Source organism: Olea europaea, chromosome 11 (genome assembly GCF_002742605.1).
Source record: "Olea europaea var. sylvestris chromosome 11, O_europaea_v1, whole genome shotgun sequence".
Lineage (NCBI taxonomy): Eukaryota > Viridiplantae > Streptophyta > Magnoliopsida > Lamiales > Oleaceae > Olea > Olea europaea.
In genome coordinates this window covers 13,532,916-13,553,761 of record NC_036247.1, presented here as the reverse complement: position 1 = coordinate 13,553,761, position 20,846 = coordinate 13,532,916, and the positions used below count along the sequence as shown (strand labels likewise).

At 34.3% G+C, this 20,846-nt stretch overlaps 1 protein-coding gene across 1 annotated transcript in view; it reads left to right on the top strand.

Annotated features, from left to right (window-relative positions):
* Positions 1–20,811, top strand: part of LOC111403478 (BAG-associated GRAM protein 1-like) — a 25,755-nt gene extending 4,944 nt beyond the window's left edge. Inside the window, exons 7-18 of the mRNA XM_023032004.1 lie at positions 3,906–4,023; positions 4,171–4,287; positions 7,276–7,305; positions 7,414–7,513; positions 16,991–17,097; positions 17,640–17,780; positions 17,871–17,975; positions 18,539–18,685; positions 18,806–18,859; positions 19,109–19,172; positions 20,224–20,285; positions 20,404–20,811. Of these exons, the coding sequence (XP_022887772.1) occupies positions 3,906–4,023; positions 4,171–4,287; positions 7,276–7,305; positions 7,414–7,513; positions 16,991–17,097; positions 17,640–17,780; positions 17,871–17,975; positions 18,539–18,685; positions 18,806–18,859; positions 19,109–19,172; positions 20,224–20,285; positions 20,404–20,523 (1,165 nt within the window). The 3' untranslated portion in view covers positions 20,524–20,811. The remainder of the gene's footprint in view (positions 1–3,905; positions 4,024–4,170; positions 4,288–7,275; positions 7,306–7,413; positions 7,514–16,990; positions 17,098–17,639; positions 17,781–17,870; positions 17,976–18,538; positions 18,686–18,805; positions 18,860–19,108; positions 19,173–20,223; positions 20,286–20,403) is intronic.
* The last annotated feature ends 35 nt before the right edge of the window (positions 20,812–20,846 follow it).

Here is a 20,846-nt window from a genome sequence, read left to right as displayed (position 1 = left end):
TAAATTGGTTTAAAAGTTTCTATTTGATTTATATTTCGAAATTTCTCTTGAATCATTACTTAATGCTTGTTGCAATGTTGAGTTGATCTTTGCACTCTTAACCTTCAACTTGTGCTATATTGTTGGTACGAGTGCTTAGTGTCTCAGTTTTGTTCTTCTTGCTATCTGTTAGTGTAGTTAATTTTTATTCAACTGAATAAGAAAATTTATGGCTCCTATGATACTTGTAAAATTTAGTCAAAATTTTGATTACACAGACTGCCAATCCAAAGAGAGTTAAATTTTACAAATTGTACTTTTTTGTTGTAAGGCCTGTATTCATGAATCTTGTGGTTTAAGAGTGTAGGGATGACATTGATATCACCTGATATAAGATAAGATCACAAGATATTAAAAATGTTTGACATGCAATACTGCAGGTTTTTCAGTTCTTGTAACACCCCAATCTTCACAAACTTTGGAGTGTTACCCAAAAATTCAATTATCTCCACGTTGAAAGTAGGAACAATAAAAAAATTATTTCTTTTAAACAAAATGACTGGAATATCCATAGATTTAAACCAAAATCATACGAACAAAAAAATATAATCGCCTAACTATTAAATAACATGTCTTTGAATAAATTAAACTAATAAATAAATTGAAAGACAGAAAAACTTAATGTTTATGTTTTCTTCAATCCACCCGGCAACCCGCATCACCATCTTGTCACAAATTTAATCGACCCGAACTAACTTGTAAAATTATTGCAAGAGTGAGTATTTAAAAATATCCAATAAAATACGTTCAGTTTCCATAGACAATTATATAATAATTAAATCTATACTTCATACCACCCTTCTCTTATGGAATATATCGGTAATCAAGTGAGACACCCATTATTGGTTAATTTGAATTCTCGAAGGAGTTCACATTCCATTATAAAGAAATCAATAGGGTTCACATTTCATTAGATCGAACCTAGAGATCCACTGGCAATTCATGCATACAAAAGTATCTTAGATTTTGAAAGGTTGAAAAGAATAAAATCTTGTACGTAAAATTCTCCTATTATTTTTTCATACATTTTCCTATGGTGAAATAATGGGAATTCTTACAGTATTTTTAGTTGAAATTCTCAATTGAATTTGTATGCAACTAGAATTGGAAAATCGTATAATACAAAGAATTTGGATAAGAATTGGCTTCAAATAATAGAATTATGATTACTATTAAACTTTATCAAAATCACGTTAAGACTACAATTAAACTTTTCAAATCAAATAATAAGATGTTTTCTATATGTACACATGGCTGTCAACCCCTTTAAAGTTAATATTCAATTTAACCAAATACTAATGATAACTTCTTTACACTTCAGTATCTTTGGCCTAACTTATTCGAATGAACTTTTTCTCGAGTAGAAGACTTCTAATTAATTACAATTACAAAAAGAGCCTAGTATTGATATACTAAAACTTCCTCTATCAAAATCTAATTATTTGTTCAAAAAAAATTAAAAATTAATACTTATTTCACTTTAGTCCCTCAATTTTCAAAATATAAAATCATAGCATCTAACAAATAATTGTATTGAATAAGATTTTCGAGGTGATACAATCTACCCTTCTTAAAAAGAATTTCGTCCTCAAAATTATCTTACTTAGTTGAAAAGTTATGGATACTTAGCCTTAACATACTTATAATATTTCATAACATAACATGATGTAAGAAAACCCATAGTCAGGCTATAAGAATGACGTTTCAATTCATAGCTAGAATGAATCGGAGAGTGATCGAATAGTAAGCATCGCGTGCTAATGATTTCAATTAAAGGCTTTAAAAATTTTACATTGTCCTTAAACTTTTGATGCTTATGAAAATGCTTTATTTTTATTTTTATTTGAAATTTCCTAAAATATAATTTTCTCAAAATAGAAGTTCTAAAAATATAATTTTCTTAAATTTGGAATGGTTTGAAATATTGTTTTTCGTCTTGTTTATTTGAATAATGTACAACCAAAAGGCTTTCAGATGAGGAGTGGCTCACAAGTAGACAGCTTAAATCTCAAACTCTTTTTAGACAGTTTTGGTCTTTTTGATAAAACTTTTCAATAATGCGAATATGCAAATTAAGAAAACTAAAATAATAAGTGGGAACTAAGATCTGTTAAAATATATTTTTCTAATTGGCAAATTCCTATTAAAACTCATTTATATGAAACTAATAAAAAAAAGTTTACCGCTCTGATACCAAGCTGTAAACCCTAATTTTCATAAACCCTGGAATGTAACCAAAAATTTAATTATCTCCACGTTAAGAGCCAAAAAGATTAAAAAATTATTTCTTAAAATAAAATGACTGGAATATCCATAAATTTAAACCAAAACGTTAAAATAATATCTAAAAAAATCACCTAACTAATTAAATAACATGTCTTTGAACAAATTAAACAAATAAATAAATTGGAGGATAGAAAAGCTTAATGTTGATTTTTCTTTCAATCCACTTGGCAGCTCACATCATCATCTTGTCACAAATCCAATCAATCCGAACTAACATGCAAAATTATAGTAAGAGTGGGCATTTAAAAATACGCATACAAATACGTATAGTTTTCATAGACAATTATATAATAATAAAATCTACACTTCATCCCACTATTTTCTCATGGAGTATATCGATGACCAAACAAGACACTCATTATTAGTCAATTTGAATTCTCAAAGAAGTTCATATTCCGTTATAAAGAACCAATAGGGTTCACATTTTGTTAGGTCGAAACCGAAGGTATTTTTTTGTACTTTTTCCTCCCCTTTTCTCTTTCCCCGCCATGGCTATCTTTATTTTCAAGGTGAGATAATGAAAATTATTGTAGCATATATAGTTGAAATTCTCAATTGAATTTATAACAAGAATTGAAAAACTGTGTAATACAAAGAATTTGGATAAGAATTAGTTTCATATAATAGAATTATGATTACTAAAACTTTATCAAAATCAAATCAATATTACACTTAAAACTTTTCAAATCAAATAAAAAGATGTTTTCTAAATATACATGTAGATGCCAACTCTTTTGAAGTCTATTCAATTTAATCAAATACTAACTAATAACAACTTTTTTAAACTTAAATATCTTGGGCCTAATTTATCTAAATGAACTTTTTCTCGAATCGAAGAATTCTAATTAAAAACAGCCCAGTATAGATATATTAAAACTTGCTCTATCAAAATCTAATTATTTGACCCGAAAAAGAATAAAAATTAATACTTATTTCACTTTGATCCCCCAACTTTGAGAATATAAAAACGTAACATCTAACAAATAATTTCATTCAATAAAATTTTCGGGGAGTTACAGGTTTAGCGGAAATTAATTGTTCTAGCATGTAGCAGAATTCGCTCCCTTTCCCTTTTGGGGTTTGAATAACAGTGAATTTATAGATTGAAGCTGAGATCATGTGAATTTATGAAAACTTTTTAGCAAGTATTCCTGCACATTGTCCATTTTTGTTTATATTTTGTGTAATTCATGATACTAGTTGCAAGTACAAGTTTATGAGTATCTTTAACTACATAGAATAATAAATCATACAAAATGATGGATTGATTTGGCTGTATCTTAAAATGAATTTCTATTTTCCTGGAATTCTGAAATTTTTGAATTTATCATTGGATCTTCACCTTCTTGTAGCTTTGGTGTTGTGATTGTTGGCCATCCTATTCTTACTTCAGTGTGCTATATGGTGAATGAACTATTATTAGTATTTTTAATTACGCTAGCATCTATTACTGGAGGCAGTTTCTATTTTCAAAAATGTATGTTAATCTAATAATCATCCTTCAATTTTTTCCATTGATGTCATTACTTTTCTAGTAAGCTGTCAATTTTCCTGAACTGATGCAAACTATTCTTTTGTAGAGCGAACATCTATGCTCTTTCTAATAATCGAAGGAGGATTGTGGATAAACAAGAACCTACGGTTGTTCATTTGAAACCTGGGCCACTGCAAACAATATTTAATCTTCTTCCAGACGAGGCATGATTTTTTACTTTTAGTTTGGATAAGCCTAGTTATCTGCTTCTCTAGACTGCTTTGAGTAGTATTTGGAAAAAAGTTAGCCTTTCCGATTGGATTGTCATATTGGCCAATTCAGTTTCTAATATTGGTGAAGATATTTTTCAGGTCATTGAGCGTAGCTATTCGTGTGCTCTTGAGAGGTCGTTTTTGTATCATGGTCGTATGTATGTATCAGCATGGCACATCTGCTTCCATTCTAACGTTTTTTCGAAGCAAATGAAGGTCAACTCCCATCTTTGGTTCCTATTGATTATTTGACTTCTGTTCAGAGCATATTCCTATTAATGAGTGCCAGGCGATTTATGTAACGTGATTTTATACTGCAAGCGTACGGTGTCAAGTTTTGTAGTATATTAAAGAATTGAAAAGTGTCGAACCCACAGGGATTGATATTCGACTTCCACTGAGTACTATAATTGTGTCTGCGTTTACTTTATCTAGACAATCAGGTGTTAAATTGATGTTTGAATACTAAACTAATGTCAATGACTTAAATAATGCAATAAAAGTGAGGCAATTTCTAAAGATTAAATCAAAATTACGTAATGTCTAAGGAGTGATTTCACTGTATTCTCGACATAATTCTCAATCCCTATAGATATTTTCATCAACTATTTCCAGAATTCATAGGCAAGAATCCTAAATTAATTCTATTTCCCCCTCTCAAGCGTCAAATAGAACACATCTCTATATTTTAACCCTAATATCTCTATTCTGAATTAAATATATAAAGATTATCACGCACTTGGTTCTTGTTTTACCCTTAAAGATTCGCACTTTCTCTCGAAACCTACAAATCTAAGTTATATTGTTCTTAGATCACGCCTAAATTTTCCTCTCTCGAGCGTCAAATTTAGAACATTAATTCATTCAATTGGTGATCAGACAACTGAAAGTATTAAGCAAGAACAATACAAATCAATTCTGAAAAATTAAATGGAAATACTATAAAGAAATTAAATCACGTCTCAAATATGATACATCAAACCCTAGATTTAAAAGTTTAATTCATGATTGAGAAGAGAAACACAATAAAATACAAATTAAATCGTATGGAGAATAAAAAGATAAGAAAAACTCAATTTGCTGTTTGATTTCTTCTCCAAATCTGGTGAATTTCCTCTCAATCGATGTTTCCTTTGCCTCTTTCTCTTCAGCCATCCAACCCCTTGAAATTAGGTCTTTGGAATGTATTTATAGTGTATAGGAGTTTTGGAAAGATTTGAGGATGAGTTGGGCTGAAAAAGAATGGTAAAAACCCAAAAAATTACTCCAGCAAGACGGCGCTGACTTTTTGTAAAAAATTACAGCAACATGGCGCCTAGGCGCTGAGGGATAGCGCCTGGGCGCTCGTGACCACTTTGGTTGCACTGCACAGCTTTCAGTATTTTTATCATAATTCTTTCTTCCGATATCCGATTGAGATGATTCAAGATGCGTTGAAAAGGTAATTCAAAGGGCTACAACTTTGCTTCAGGCATCATTCTCCAATTCGATCGTTTGCTGTGTCGAAAATGGGTCTGAATGTGAGACTAAAAATCCGGTGCAAAACTTTTCGGTTGGAAAATGATTTATGATCATATCTTGACTAAATTTGATCCCTTTGACATCTTTCTTCATCCAATTGGCTTCCAGAACTCTCGGATCTTCATTCCAAGTTTCGACACAACTTTTGATTACGTGCACCTTAGTCCTCGAACTTTGGATCCCTTACATTTTGGTCATTTCATCCAATTTCACCAACCTTGGCATATTTCTTTCATTTGGCCTCTTTTATCATTTGTTTCTCCACTTCATCCATCCTTCAAAATAGCATGAAAACCACATGTTAGCACCTCCAAAATACATGAGAATCAACTAAATAATAAGTTTAATGGCCTTGATATGAAGAGTGAAATATCACTCATCAATGAATCATCTCTATAGAACTTCTTGGTCAGCGAATTTGTCTTTGTGGTTGATTTCACTTCTGAAGCTCAGGTTCATGGTGTCTAAAATACATGATTATGATTTCTTGTTTATGAATTCTTATCTAACTTGAGATATAGTGTACTTTGGTTTGTTGTAAAAATTTATCTCCATCTACAGCAGAAATAATCTTTCCTTTTTTTTTTTTTTTCCTGCAGTAAAATATGAATGGGCATGAAGGAACATTATTTCCCATATCATCCCTCCTTTTTGATCTATTAAAAAGTTATATTAAATATTGTTTGGTGGAAAGTGTTCCTAATATCATTGGATATAGGTAAGAAACTAAATTAACTCTGTGGGCAAAGCCACATGGTAATGCTTTTACCCTATGTGAAGGCAGATGTCATGTGCCTTAAGCATATTGTTAGTATTTATAAAACTACAAAACTGTGCTTTAGGAAACACTGGTAATCAAATTGTATTCTATACATACAGAAAAGTAAATGGGAAAATGGCAAAATGTTGCAAAAATAAATGAAAGAGGAGCATAACAAATGAAAATGAGATTTCCACTTAACTATGCTTGCATAGTATCTTCATATAGATGTGGCAGTGGATAAAAAAGAGTGACCAAAAATGAATCATATAGCCAACCCCTAATTTGTTGGGAATAAGGCTTACTTTGTGGTGGTGGTGTATTTCATTATAGAAATTAGTGGTTAAAAGCAGGTAAATGGCAGTGAAGGGAATAAACTTTAATGATAGGATTATAACCTTTGCTTGCGAGATAGAAAGGCATTATTGGCAATTGGCAGGTAAATGGTCTGTGCTGCTTGACTACACTGCTATTTTTTAAAAATAATTGACACGTGGAGAGTACTCTTGGTGCCTTGAAGCACCATTTGGTTTGCCTTGGTGACTTTTCTAGAACATCTTGCCAAAATAACTTGAATTTTCATCTGTGAATATGATGATGTCTACCTTTTCCACTGTTCTATGAAAGCTGATTTTCCTTTTCTTTTGCTAAAATATAAGTTTTGGCCTTGGGTCTACCTCTTAGTCAACGTGTTCACTTAAAGTTTTATCTCCTTTCAGTGCCTCATATTTTCTCTAAATACTTTTAGAAACCACTCCAGGAATGAGCCATTGACATTTATTGGTATTTTAATCGAAATGAGCTTCTATTTTCTAGCACCTGGTTTCAGATAGTATAATTTCTACTCAAAAGCTGGCCTTCCTTTTTGTATTGAACTCCTTTAAGTTGTACACACTCTTATGTTTACATTTTCATTGTAGCAGGTGATTATACCTTTTGGAGATATAGACGAGGTACAAAGACGTGTTTTCTAATTTTATTTTTTTATTTTTTTCCAGATTGCTTATGGGATTTATTGGCTGTCCGAAGTAATGAATCTTTTGGTCGTTTTTCCATTTCAGATAAGGAGGAGCCAACATGCTTTTATCAATCCCGCTATTACAATAATTCTTCGAATGGGTGCTGGTGGACATGGCGTCCCTCCTTTGGGAAACCCAGATGGTTAGTATTTTTATTATTATTATTATTATTTTTTTTATTTTTTTTTGCATCAAGTGTCCTTTTGATAAATTTTTACTACTTCCCTATCTTAAGTTTAAATGGACCATGCTGTCGACTACATTATAAGCATCTGTAAAATTAGACCCCATTATTGAGATCATTCAAATGCTGTAGAAGTCAAGCAGAAAATTTACTCTAATTTTCATGTCAAAAAAGGGAAAACCCGAAGATGGTGATCTTGAATTCGGCATTGCAATTAAGCGATGATACAATTAGCTCCAGAATTTCTTATCTAGTTCCACGGTGCTGCTTCAGTTGCTTGATTTTGCTTATATATATACTGGTGTATGGATTACACAGAATTAATGGTGAACAATACACTTTAGCTTATTTTGCTATCACAAGGATGCATTTTTAATCTTCTTTGTGATCTGTCTAGTCTTACTGGGTACCGGGTAGAGATCACCATCAAACTCTTCTCCTAATTTCTTATCAATTGAAGTCACCTCCAATTGTAGGCCTAAATTCTCATCTTTTATTTTGTCCATTCCATTGTGATTGGATTACACACACATCTGGCATTTTGTGGCATTGGATTTGAAGAACATTACCATAGCAGGAGAAAGCTGGGTTCTTCAAGGGAAGGAGCGGAATAGGGGGTTCTTTTAAAATTCACTTAGTCAAAGGTCCTTATTTCCACTTTGACTTTTAAAAACTTGAAGAATGGTAAAAGACAAAGATACCCTTAAATATATTATGTAATTACAAAATATTGAATAGTTTAAAAGACATTATTACCCTTTTAGTTAATAATTGAAAACCATACACTTCTCCACTTATAAAACTGTAGAACGAGCTTTAAACACAAAAAAACTCTTATTTTTCATTTTTTTGAACCTCAAAATATCAAAAAACTTCAAACGTTGAAACCATAATTTTTTTCAGATCAATTACTTCAAATCGTAAGTATATTTTTACACATGCTTAATTTCAATTTCAGTAAATTAGTGTACGTTTGAGTAGTTAAATAACACAGTAGTCAGTAGAAATTTTTTTTAACAGATCTATAATTTATTTCTTTAGAACCATAGAAAAATAAAAAGTCATACGCAAAATAAACAGTCCGACGATTAACTGTGGGATGGTAACAAAGACTGTTAGACAGCAAACAGTCGACTGTCAAAAGACTGTCTAACAGTCGGCTGTTAAACACCGATTTGACAATCGGCTGTCTAACAGCTGACAGCCGACTACCATTGGCTGTAAAATAGTCCACAGTTGGCTGTTTTCCCAACTGTTTTACGAATTTTTTTTTTATTATTAATTTTTGTTTTGGCAATTGTCTTATAATTTTAATTACAAGTTGATTAAATATCTGAATTTTTGTTGTTGTAATTGATTTAAAAATTCTATATCGTCATGCAGATATAATAATTTCGATCTGTTATTTCGGTGATTTCGAACTGAATGAAAATAATAGATAAGAATGGAGATGGACGAGTGATGTATGTAGTTGTATTGCAATTCTCGTAACAGAGAGTACATCATATGCGGAAGTGTACCAGGATTTGCAAAATAAGCTAAATGTTGATTATTCTCAGTACGATATGCAACTGAGATATTTATTCAATGGTTATGGGGATTTGTCCATTCTGATGCCACCTATATTTGTTACTAATGATGCTAAATTGAATTATCTATTAGAATTGAATAAAATGCATAGGATTCCAACTGTTCTTGGTGTGACTTTAGTTAAGAAGGATGTTGTCGAAGGTGAACGCGAAGATAATAATGACCAAGATTTTTTGGGAGACAGTGGAGATAGTTCCTGCAGATGATGTGGTTATTCCTGAAACGGTTACTACTGATCGTGAAGTCACTGTTACGCACAGAATTCCGTCTACAGTTGAGGACAACGAAAATATAAATGATTTTACAAATGAAAATTTAATTGCTTTATCCCGACAGAGACCTGAGCGGGGTGGGAGCTCAAGGGGTGGAACAAATGGACCGTCCTCCAATTCTTCGCGTGTGGCTCTCGATGATGACGATTTGTATGTCAAGCAACTATTTGAAACCAAGAAAGATTGCAGGAAGCTGTACACTGGATGACATAAAAATATAACTTTGAGTTCAAGGTAAAAAAATTATCCAAGTCATTTGTTGACAGTTGCTTACATTGACGACAATTGCAATTGGCACTTGAGAGCGACTAAAATGGACACGAATGAGTGCTTTGTAGTTCGCAAATATGCACGAGAACATACATACGAAGTGGGAATTTGTCGAAATGATCACAGGCAAGCTTGAGCATGGTTTATTAGTCGACAGATAATGCACAAGTATCAAGACCCATGGACGATCTACAGATCTTCGGACATCATTAACAATGTCCGTTGAGAGTATGGAGTAGTCATGAGCTACCAGAAAATCTAGAAGGCCAAAGAATGTGCGTTGGAGGATTTAATGGGATCAGCTAAGGAGAGCTATGCTAAATTGTCCAGGTATTGCCATAACATGGGGACAACCAATCCTGACACGACATTTTTTATTGAGATGGGAGGCGATAATTGTTTTAAATATTTTTTCATGGCTCTCGGACAATGTATTCGGAGTTTTCGAAATGCAATGCGACCCATTATTCTAGTTGATGGTACAATTCTGAAAGCTAAATATCAAGGCAAACTAATTATTGCTACATGTCAAAACGCCAACATCTAAATTTATCCTATTGCATTCGGTATAGTCGATAGCGAGAATGATCTGTCCACGCGTTGGTTCTTTTCGAAACTGAGGGAAGTGATCGGGGAAGTCAAAGACTTTGCCTTTGTAACTGATCGGGGACAGTCTGTAATAAACGGTATCGCTAAAGTTTTTTTCGAGGCACATCACGGGTATTGCATGTACTATATACAAGGTAATTTGAAGACTAGGTATCCGAGTAAAGGCATCGTTTCATTGTTCAGGAGAGCAATCAAAGCTTACAGTGTTGAAGAGTGTAATAAGTTCATGTTCGAGATAGGAAGTAAATCATTGTCGGTGTTGGAGTATCTGACGAACATGGGGATCGAACATTGGGTGCGGTCATACTTTCCAGGACGTCGATACAATATGATGACGTCGAATAACGCAGAGTCTCTTAATGCATTGTTTAAAAAGGATCGAGAGTTACCAATTCTTGCAATGATTGAGAACATTCGTAACAAGCTGCAACAGTGGTTTCATGACCGACGTGCGGTATCACAGAGTTGCACTAGCGTGCTGGCCCAGCTCAAGAGAAGAAACTCTTTAAGGCGGCAGAGGTTGGGAGAAAGTTGAATGTGGAAGCACTAAATGAGTTTCGCTTCTCCGTGCACATAATACGACATATATGATGGACTTAACTGATAACACATGTACTTGTACGAGATTTCAGTTGGAGAGTTTCATGTGAGTATGCAGTTGCGGTGGCCATATATCGAGGCTTTACAGCGAGAACGTTATGCTCTTTGTATCATACGACTGAGTCTTGGAGAACAACATATGCTGAAACTATATTTCCTCTGTCGAATGAAGTCGAGTGGGAAGTTTCCGAGCACATTCTCCCTTTTCATGATTTGTTGCCACCAGCAGTTGAGCCGCGTGGTTTTGGACGTCCAAGTACATCTAGAATATCATCTATCGGAGAGTTTCCTCGACAGCGTAGGTGTTACAGGTGCAAAGCTATAGGACATACTCAACAATTTTGTACCAATCAAATTCCCCTAAATGACGATTAGACATGTACGTTAAATGACTAATATTTTCGTTTACTTTACACTGTTTAATATTTATTCTTCATAAATGTTAAATGTTCAATATTTATTCTTGATAAATGGTATTTATAATTATTTATATGAAAAATTAGTTCCATACTCGGCATATGTGTAAAATAACAAAAAATCAACTCACAAAAAATAATTACATTTTCAATGTGAATGTTATATAAATTGAACACAAATTTACAATTATTTCATACTCACAAAAAATAATTAAATTTTCAATGTGAATGTTATATACATTGAACACAAATTTACAATTATTTCATAATCACAAAAAATAATTAAATTTACAATGTGAATGCTATATACATTGAACATAAATTTACAATTATTTTATAATCACAAAAAATAATTAAATTTACAATTCGAATGTTACATATATTTAATACAAATTTGCGGGTCACCATTAAATTCGAACAAATCACAAGCTAGCTTCTTTCTCCAGTTCTGTATCCACGATTGGCTGATTTCATCAACCTTATGTCCTATACTTAAAAATTCAATGTGCTTAATGGCAAATATGCCGCAGTCACCGCTACAATTGAACAAGAATGGATTAGTTCAGTACAGTGTAGCTAAAAAACTAAGTCTGAAAGATGAAAACAATAAAGCTCAAACACTTACCTTCTGGACTGTCGCGTTGTCGTCGTGTTCCGAACAATCCGCAATCTGTCCTGTACAGTCATCCCCGCTCGTCTGGCCATCATAGGAACAATTACAGCTACGGATTCCAGATTTTGCTCCAGCTGGCCTAGTGTCAAACATGAATGATCTGGATCGTACACATATATAGTCGTGTCAGTAAAAATGATCTCCAGCGTAACATAGTACTTATTGATATACGCTGGAATGTACATATGTGTACAACCCTCCCATAATTTTCCCTCGACACTCGGCGACATTCCTATGACTCACTCAAATATATATTCTGGCACCGTGTACTCGTTACCCATAAGTTGGAGCGACTGATGCTCTATGGTAACGGCAGCAGGAATTCGGTGTTTAATATGACTTGACCATGGACATCAAATAATTTTGGATATCTTTGAGCTCGATCTCGCAGCAAGTTCATGGCCAGGTCGATGCGCTGCATCAGAAAATATCAAAAAAGTATGAGTTATTCATTTAATAAATACAAAGTGACTTATACATAAAAAACACGAAATGAATAGTTCACTTACATCGTCGGCGAGCCAAGCTCCCAAAGTGGTGATATCGTGGAACCACTTGTAAGCGTCCGAGACCATCCGGTTACCTATTGTGCGGCTAGCTCTGAAAAAATAGGGAAAGATTAAAATAAGCATAGACGAGTTAGCGTACAGTGCTTTATTAAAATCATACAATACTTACCCGGGGATAATTCTCTTCCACTCCGTCTCGAACGCTTTCCACTTGGCATTATCCACATTCCTGAATAAGTTCAGGTGCGTCCCATCAATGAACGTCCTCCTCTTGGTCTCAGCCGTGAAGGGGGAAACAACATACTGTGACGGCACTCTCAACCTCTTGCCGACCACCTGTTCCGTCTCATCAATAGCATGTCTCTTACCCTCAATCATGACGAGGGTCATCTCGGCCTCCGAGGCCACCTCCTCCGTCACCACTTCATCCGCCCCTCCCATCGGGACCACCTCTCCATCGTCCCCTCTCTCATCCCCATCGGGGCCACTCTCTTCCCCTTCATAGACAACCACAATGACTCTAATGTCTCATCATGTTAAAAATATGGGTGACCCCCCTCTCCATCACCATCTCTGCCACTCTCTCGATCATCATCTCCAGCATCCCCTCTGTCCCCTCATCACCTAACGGCTAAACCTCCTCTAAGTGCCGCTACCGTATCCTGAAGGTCGACAACACAAGACCGTAGTATTCCAACATCACGGGATAGATCGTCAACCCTCTCTGTCAACTCTCGTCCCATATCGTCGACCTTCCCTGTCAGATAGTCGACCTTCCCTGTCAAATCGTCGACCCTCCATGTCAACTCTCGTCCCATATCATTGACCCGCTCCATCAACTCTCGTCGTAGCGCGACGACCTCCTCCACTATAAATCCAGTCAGACGGGCATACAAATCATCATTGTGTGTCGGAGATACAGGAGGGACGTGTCTGGACGAGGGAGAATGAGATACCCTCGGCGGTGACGATGCCAATGGCAATGGCGATACTCGCGGCGAAGGCAATGGCAATGGAGGCGACGATACTCTCGGCGGAGATGATGCCAATGGTGGAGGCGATACCCTTGGCGGAGGTGATCGTCGATCAGTTGGACTGCCCTCCTACATAAATAACATTAAAAATTATTCAATAAATTTATATGTCGAGGACATTCAATAAATTATATTTAATTCACATATCCAATCTTGGTCTAGGCTCGGATTAGACATCTTCTCGTCTTGGGTGGACGGAGCCCCTAAATTCCGCACAAAATCCCGAGCCTCCTCTTCCATCGACGGCGTCAACTCAGATATGACTTCAAGCTGACATATTAACATTCAACTAGTTAATGATCATGTAAACAGATTTTAAACTATGTATGATATAAATCACAAATGCATAATACTTACCTGAGGATCGTCGAGGAGGGCCGATAACTATTTTCTAGTGGGACATCCTTCCACTCGCGACGATCTCCAATAATGCATCTGAGGGCATCGTGTCTCTCCTCGCTTTCCGAAGCGGGCTCCCAGTGCAGGGACTGTCTCATACACCCAAATCTGCAACACATACACTTATTATGCATAAATGTAATATACTAAAATTTTAATTTTAATTATATTAAACATTTACGTGCACCGCTAAGGGCAATCCATATGTATCGTATTTATGCATTGATCCCCTGGGCCTTGAGTGTAATCTGGTGAAGACGTGTACGGTGTCTTCGTAGCATCTTCGGCCCCATGGATAGCTGTTGAACGCATCGATGTCGTCAACAACTTTCAAATGAAAAATGTCAATGGCAGTTTTCTTGTGATGACACCTCATCACACTCTCAAGGATGTAGACCAGTTCAAGCTTCAATCTATCTATCATCTGGTCACACCCCCTGATCACGACCATCAGCTCGGGTAGATGCACTGACCCATGTCCCTGGAAGTACGTCTCGTACAGCCTATTGCTTCTCTCAATGGCTGCATCGTCGCCCGTAATTCTCAGTCTAGTGATCAAGCTAAACTCATACATCGAGAAACTGACGACCTTGCCCCCAAGGTCGAAGTGGAGGGAATCGTCGTCGACTGACCTCAGAAGCCGGCATAGAAGTGCATTGATGATCTGTCATGAGTACTGCACCGTTCGCATTTGGTATAGTGGCCACAAGAAGGACTGTCATAGCATATCTCCATGATGATCATCAAGCACCTCCAACACCGCAGTAAAACTCTCAAAGCTACTGTTCTAAGTTGCTTCCCCTGTCATCCGTATCAACTCCCCATCTAAATGATACTCCATCCTGCAAAAATTCAAATGTTAGAACATTGAACAGAAAATAATAAAGTAACGCATAATCTCAAAAAATCAAGGCAACTGAATTCTAACTACCATACAATATGCAAGACATTGACGTTAATAACAAAATAAATTCAATACAAATTTAAAAATTAAAATAATTTAATTATAAAGAAAATTAATCTTATATATTACATTTGGAAAATATATTTACAAAAAAAATTTCAAATTAAATACATTTTTAAAAAAATTAAAGAATATAAATATTATTTAAATAAATTAGAAACAAATCAAATATTATTTCATAAAAGAAAAAAAAGGAACAAAATAAATTGTTAATTTCGGACAACATCATCTATTCAATTATTAAATTATATAAAAAAAGACAATTATAAAAATTAAATAAATAAATAACATAATTATTGTTTAATCAAATTAAAATAAATTAATTATAAAGAAAATTAATCTTGTAATCATTTGGAAAATATATTTACAAACAATAAATTTCAAATTAAATACATTTTTAAAATATTTAAAGAATATTTATATTATTTAAATAAATGTGAAAAAAAAATCAAAGATTATTTCATAAAAACAAAAATAAAAGGAACAAAATAAATTGTTAATTTTAAATAATATTCAATTATTAAATTATATAAATAAAAGACAATTATAAAAAATAAATAAATAACATAATTACTATTTAATCAAATAAAAAAATAAATTAATTATAAAAATTGATAAAAAAAAAATTTTAAACAAAATTACAGACTGTTAATAGTCTGGACCGACTGTTAACAGTCGTCCAAATTGTTCACAGTCCATGGGACAACTGTTAACAATCAGTCCATGACTGTTAACAGTCACCATCTTTTATTATCCTTTCGTCGAAAATCGCTATTGTAGACGATGGAGAGGTCCAAAAATTACAAAAAATTTACATTTTTCACCCCAACATGATCCACAATCTAACTACTCATGCATCTTCATCTAATTAAACTGAATAAACGTAAAATAATTCAATTAATGAAAACTGGAACAAAAAATACAATTTCCTGCAAGAAAACTAATCGGAATAGTTCGCCCGGTGGTAGATACGTGCTTCTGGTCGTCGATTGAAATCACTATGACGTTGGTGATTTCGGCCGATGGTTGATCGGTTAGTTTTTCTGACAACTGTGGCTTCCGTTTTTTTGGGTCGGTCGGTCAGAGAGGAAACTTTCAAACAGTCTGTAGCCTTGAAGGGTAAAATTGTCCTTTTAGTGTAAATTTATGTTTTAACTTATTTTTTTTTTTTTAATTCATATAATGGGTTAAAGGCTAATGTTAAAATTTGCTATAGTCCAAGAATCATTTCCGTGTATTTCCTCGCAGAATAGGACTTTGAGATTGGTTGAATAGTGGTTTCTGGTGCAATCTTGGGTCGGTAAGGCGAAATGGGGCCACCCTAGCCCATTAAGTGCTCTTCGCAGGCCATTGACATCATATGCTCTATCTGAAATAGATTTTGCTATGATTTCTTACGGTAAGATAGAAGCAAGCTAGTCTCTGAAAATGTTTCAGACCATGTCCTTGGAAACAAGTAAAATTTTTCAGTTTAGAGGGCTTTCCTTTCAAGAGAGAAAGACTGATAGAAAAATAAACAAATATTCTCTTGTTTTTTCAGAGAATGTTTTGAAAAGGGCCGTTCTGTCTTTATTGTCAAGCTTATTGTTAAGGTAGCACCTATTTATGAAAACTAAATAAGATAGAAAGTAAATTTCTAAATGACATCTCGCCCATCAAAACCTAACACTGATATTCAATTCTTTGTTATCTGCATAGCAGAATTTTCCCTCTAGTTTGTCTTTCATTGTCTTTGTGGTTTCTCATTTATGGTTTTTCCGAGCCCAAAATACAATATTTCACATGTTTTAATGCTGTTGTTTCCCCACTGGTTATTAATTATATGTATACTGACACCCGTCAAAGTCAGTGTGAGGAATATGTGTAGGTGAAAACTAGATGTGGCTACCAACTATCCATCATAGACATGAGTGTGCACTTTATCATGTTTAGTTATTGAAACTAAAATAATATTCAATTAGTTTTATGCTGATCCTGTTCAGATTTGTAGATCTTCAAATATTAATCTATATTCTAAAAGTCTGTATTGTTGTTTGTAGATGTATTTCCACTTAATTTGTGGACTCTGATGCCATATGTGAGCCATTTGTATCTTTCAGGTAGAGTCAGATATATGTTTGCATCATTCTGGAACAGAAACCATGCACTGAGAGCTTTACAGCTTGCAGTAAAGAACTATCATGCAACGCTAGAAGCTGAGAAGAAGGTTTTACCCTTTGCTCTTGTTTAATCTTCCTTTCTCTTCTTCCACATCGGTAATCTTTCTTGGTTTTTAGAGATGTTGCCACTTCCTATTTAGGATGATTTAACTCGAAACCTATTGATAGTGAGCAAGTCAAAATTGCACGAGGTCTTCTCTCATTGATAATCATGCTATATTGGATCGTCTGAAAACATTATTTTCAAGGAAATGTTATATTTTTCACATGTAAAGCATTTGATTGACCGGGTTACAGTTTTAATGCCTTGCGTGTATAGGTTTAGTTAATTAGAAACTAAAACTTTTTAGTGGGCTGCATGGTGAGCGTTCACATGCGACACTCAGACATGAAGTAGTGAAACAACTGTAAACTGAAGATATATATGCGTGTAGTATACGATGAATTATGCATTTCCATTTTAAGTGATAAGTTTCTATCAGATGTATTACTACTTTGGCTTTAAGGAATATAAATTGCTCTACCCGGGTTAAAATTTTAGGTAATCTGCTCAAATTGTTCTAACTGTTGATCTTATTTCTGAACACAGGATAAGGAACAGTCAGCATTGCGTCATAGTAGCTCTGTCAGAGGCAGTGAAAGGAAATCTAAGCTTCCTGAGGAAAGTGTGCCCAAGACTGACAAGTTTCAACCATTCATCAAAGAGGATGTTCTTTCTGGCATTTATAATGTGTGTGCATAACTCACAGTTCTACTTTTTTGTTACCCTATTTGAACATCATATTGACTAACTATATCTTGTTTGCAAAATAATTTGTAGGACGTGTTCCCATGCACAGCAGAGAAATTTTTTGAAACTTTGTTTGATGACGCTTCGAATTTCACAAATGAGTATCGTACAGCCAGAAAGGACTCTAATGTCATAGTAAGTAATGAATTCTAATAATGTCTGTCAACATGCTGCTTGGTCTCTCATCTCCATACAATTGATTGGATCTGTACAAACATGTAGAAGGATGTCAAACTCAAAATCATATACATACTTCTATATTATATGCCACATACTGGAGTACGTAGAAACTTTTAGTTGGAGTTGTAAGGAGATCTCTATATTCGTTCATGGCGTTGCATTGCCACTATAGCTTGGGAATACCAGCATAGAAATTATCCAGACCTAAAATTTGTCGTATCGTAGAGCTTAGTCCAGACACTGACTAAATGAATTGCAGTTTGGTGGCCATTAATAATATATATTTTACAGGAAAAAACCTGTAAAATAATGTTAACACATGTCCATATGCAAGCTAGCAAGCCATTAAAGTTAGTCAACCATCTGTGGCAGGATGTGTAGACATTAATGAGCTATGACCTTTTCGTGGTTATCAGTACACCTTTGCTGAGGAAAAACCAACACCTATATTACCACTGTACCATTTTGTACATATACTTTCTAGAGTCTATCTGATTTTCCTGTTATGCTAACTTCAGATGGGTCAGTGGTATACTGCTGATGAGTACGACGGTGAAGTTAGGCAAATTACCTATAGAACCTTGTGCAACAGTCCCATGTGTCCTCCAGATACAGCAATGACAGAAGTGCAACATGCTGTTTTATCTCCAGATAAGAGAACTCTGGTGGGAACATATATTTGTTTTTCTATTTCTGTTTATTCAAATGTGAAAACTCTTGTCAATCTAGTTGGTTAGTTTTTGGTGACGTTGAAGAAATAATAGCCTCTTTTTTTCCTTAATTAGGTGTTTGAGACAGTACAACAGGCACATGATGTTCCCTTTGGATCATATTTTGAGGTACTCAAAATGTTGTCCATTTTTTCTGTGCTTTTTATTGTCATGGTTTCTATACATCTAGTAGAAGTACATATTGGAATGTTTCAAGTTTTCAGGCTAAAGAAATTTATTGGTTATCTGTCTTTAGAACTTGGTGGTTGAAGCTTATTCTATCATTATTATTTTTTTTCTGGAATCCCTTTTTCCTCTATGAATATTCGCAGTTATTATTTAACTTTATAACTGAGTATATATGTTTTGGTGCATCAGGTTCACTGTAGATGGTCATTGGAGACAAACTCGGAGTCGTCATGCAGTGTGGATATTAAAGCTGGTAATTTCTTCCATATCTTTGTTGGCGCATGGTTGTTTTCTCAACTTGGAAAACTTCATCCGTTCTTATTTATCTTTAATTGTAAATCATTTAATAAATGCTTGAACATTTGTTGCTTTTATGTCATTTGATAATCATTAACCTTCTTAATTTGGTTAGCTTTCAGTCTGTTGAACAAACCGCTTGATTTGAAAGCTTAGCTATAAAGAGGACCACATGACTACTATTTAAATTTTGTGTTAAAACAGGCCTCCTAAGTCTAGATAGGATTCACCCTTTTTTTTTGTACTATCAAAGCCTGGAACATCCACAATTGATTAAACGGCCGATGCCAGAATCTTTGTCTACTCAGATATCATGTTGAACCATTTTATCTAAAAGTTTAAACTGTTAGAGAGAGTCATCATTTATATATTTTTTATCATAATCAAATCACGTCGTTTCTTAGACGAACATTTGATATGCATGTTCATACATATGTGTGTATCTAAGGCTTGAATCTAATCTACTACCTAACATTATAATTGGAATCATAGTGTAAAGATTTTCTATCAGGTTCTTTCTGCAAGAAATCTTTGTAACAACACAGATAAATTATGTATATTTGTTCTACCAAGGTAACTGATAAGCGGTAGACTCTGTGCCTTTCAGTTATAGAATATCTCTAGGTGAATGGTCTGCCTTATCAATTGTGCTCATACGTAACACGTGGAAGAACTTCATTTGTTGTGGTCTCAGGCTATTAGATTTTGAAATACTTGGGCCACTTTCGATTGGCCGCTTTTCTCGACCAACTTCAGTGTATTTTTTTTTCCTGATAGTCATAAATTCGGTAAAAGTTTTGCATTTATTTATTTATTTATTTTTTTTGTGACATTTCAAGATAATCTTAAAATAAGTTTTGCTTTAATCTTAATCCTTCAAATACTTATGGGCTGCATGGTCACGTCATTGTTTTTTTCTTTTAAGATTATTACTTGTCTTAGAAACCTCCTTATGTACAAACTTCATTTGAAATTAATAAGGAAATGGAATTTTTGAATTCTGACAGGTGCACATTTCAAGAAATGGTGCATAATGCAATCCAAAATTAAATCCGGTGCTATCAACGAGGTGTGTATATCCTTTGTGATTTACCGTCTTCTTGCTTAATATTTTCATTTTGTCTCCAAGGTTGTGCCAAATTCAACATAACGGTAAATGTCTAAATATGCTTGGTTAAACCTTGCAGTATAAGAAAGAGGTGGATCAAATGTTAGAGGTGGCTAGTACATATATAAAGTCAAAGACTACCGGAGGTGAGATTGAGCATACTACCTTGTCTCCTGCTGTCTTTCAAGAAAATAGATAAACTGATCGTATAATCTTCAAACAAGATCTGTTAGGGTATTGCTTCTAGTTGCTTATAGATTTCTATTCTGTCCTAAGCAAATTTAAGTCTCTTGTAATTTATACAGTCATGTGTGTGTGTGTTCCTATCTCCTGCATAGCGAACAAGTGGTCTGCTGCTGTATTCTATGTTGAATACATTTCAGTTACAAGGATGGCATAATTACTTTTTCTTACTCAAGTAATATGGTTGTGGTTGACATTGCTTATAAGCCAAAAGAAGTGCATCTAAGCAGAATTTGGAACAAAATGCTGATGGGCACTTCTCTTTTGTGCTTTCTCACC